At 34.2% G+C, this 2,152-nt stretch overlaps 1 protein-coding gene across 1 annotated transcript in view; it reads left to right on the top strand.

Moving 5' to 3' along the window:
- GPCPD1 (glycerophosphocholine phosphodiesterase GDE1 homolog (S. cerevisiae)) overlaps nt 1–2,152 on the top strand; it is a 38,051-nt gene that overhangs the window by 29,898 nt on the left and 6,001 nt on the right. Inside the window, 2 exon segments of the mRNA XM_009074028.1 lie at nt 921–1,056; nt 1,393–1,553. Coding sequence (XP_009072276.1) covers nt 921–1,056; nt 1,393–1,553 — 297 coding nt within the window.

The raw sequence follows: 2,152 nt of genomic DNA, 5'->3' as shown, positions 1-2,152 counted from the left end.
TTCCTGACACAACAGAGAAGGTCAAGATTTCGTCTGGTGTCAGGAAGTCTTTCAGTCGTACTTGAGGGGTGTGCAAACCTAATTTAGAAACCAAGTCATCGTGTTAGAACTTTTCACTATATTTGCCTTTTTAAAAGGACAGAAGGCAAAAGGACTTTGGATTACCTTTGTTTGGTTTGGGTTTTCTTTGTGATTTGTGCTAAATAGTTTACTTTCCTTTTGGGGTATATCATATTGAAGGTATTGGGGCACAGAAAAAGCATAGGAGTTGAACTGGTGAACAGCTGGCATACACAGTAACTAAAAATGTGCTGCAGTACTTGGTAACCAGAAGTGATTTAGCACTGTTAATGAAAGGTTTTATGGAAGCTTCATTTGATGCTGCACTGATGAAATATCACTGAAGACTAAATAGCCAAGACAAAACCAAATCAAGGTACTGATAACAGGGTTAAGAGGCAAGTTCGTAAGATTGTGTAGCATGATAATCCCAAAATTTTCCTTCCATCTATTGTCATTTCATACCACCTAGTAAGATTAGGTGTTGTATATTAACCATGTTTAGAAATTCTTCTAATGAATCTTCATTTTACTCTAACATGCATTTGTGAAGAAAATTACAGAATTGAGCAGCATTCAAGGATTTTACATAAACATCTTGAGGATGTGGATCTGAGTTCAACATGAAGTCTAGCTTCCCTTAAACTGCATGTTAATTTCTAACAGTGGCAAAAAGAATAATTTGAGCGCTTTGTCACAGTTTTATACTAAACTCTCATACCATCTAGTTGCACCAGCTAGGAACTAGAAGAGCATGCAGTAAAGAGAGTAATTCCCCTCAAAACAGTAAGATTGAATTCTCCTACATTTTTTTTTTCTACTTTTTTTTCTTTGCTCCTTGTAAACTTTTTTTTTAATAGGGTTCGGCATAAGCAAAACAAGTATCCTGTGTTATTTCTCACCCAAGGAGAATCTAAACTCTATCCAGAGCTTATGGATCTTAGATCTCGCACAACTCCAATTGCCATTACTTTTGCACAGTTTGAAAATTTGCTGGTAAGCTGACAAGTTCTGGTACTACTCTGTGGTAAAAAGAAACTAAAGTATTAGTACTTACAAATTTAAGAATTTTTACACTAATGCTTAAAATTACAATTAGCCCCGTGAAAGAAATACGCTCTCATTGGGTAACTGCCAAAATACTGTTGATTGTTTCAAATGCCTTTGTAATAGACAAATGTGTTAAAAATAGGACTATCAATAAACTCTTTAACTCTATTAAATTTTATTATGGATGAAATTGTAAGGAGCTGTAAGTGTTAAAAAATTAGAAAACCTGATGTAAGAATGTTTCAGAAACATGGATTTTAATTGAAGTCTTTTGTATTTCAGGGAATTAATGTGCATTCTGAAGTTCTGCTGAGGAATCCATCATTTATTAAACGAGCCAAATCCAAAGGCCTAGTTATTTTTTCATGGGGTGATGATGCAAATGACCCGGATAACAGGAAGAAGTTGAGAGAACACGGTGTTCATGGGCTAATATATGACAGGTACTTAATTACAGCTTTTTTTAATAATCATCATCAAGCTTAGAAACTATTGTGTCTTGATTCTGGTGAAATTTCACATTGCTTTTTTTGTTGACGGGGTACAGAACATCTTCCCTCTTGTACTGGAAGTACAAGAAGCCCATAAACCCAGATCAAGCAACAAGTCTAACACTGATTCTCACTCTTTCAGCTGTATATATGAAGCAAAGTAACTTTTGTTTCTCCTGAGAGTAACATAAATGTAATTTGATTCTTTAAAGAACTAGTGCATGGCATACACATTTAAGATGCTATTAATATTCCTGGTAACAATTTTTAAGCTATCTACATGATACAGTGAGGACAATGTTATTTAAGTGTCTGAAAGCTTCAGTTTTCTACATAAAGCTGTGGAAGTAGTTAACATAAATGAATGATTTTAACTTATTTTTTTTGCAAATATTCTGTTGCATTTCAAAGCTGTTTATTCACTGTTTTTTCCTGTTAAAATTAGCTTTGAGTGATTCCAGGGCAAACTGCCAAATTAGTCACTTCAGAAAGTAGTTATTATATCCAGACAGTTCAGCTGGACATCAGAATACTGTGGTAAATATTTAAAC

The sequence above is a fragment of the Acanthisitta chloris genome, unplaced genomic scaffold (assembly GCF_000695815.1).
Source record: "Acanthisitta chloris isolate BGI_N310 unplaced genomic scaffold, ASM69581v1 scaffold18854, whole genome shotgun sequence".
Classification (NCBI taxonomy): Eukaryota; Metazoa; Chordata; class Aves; order Passeriformes; family Acanthisittidae; genus Acanthisitta; species Acanthisitta chloris.
This window is presented reverse-complemented; position numbering and strand designations above follow the sequence as displayed.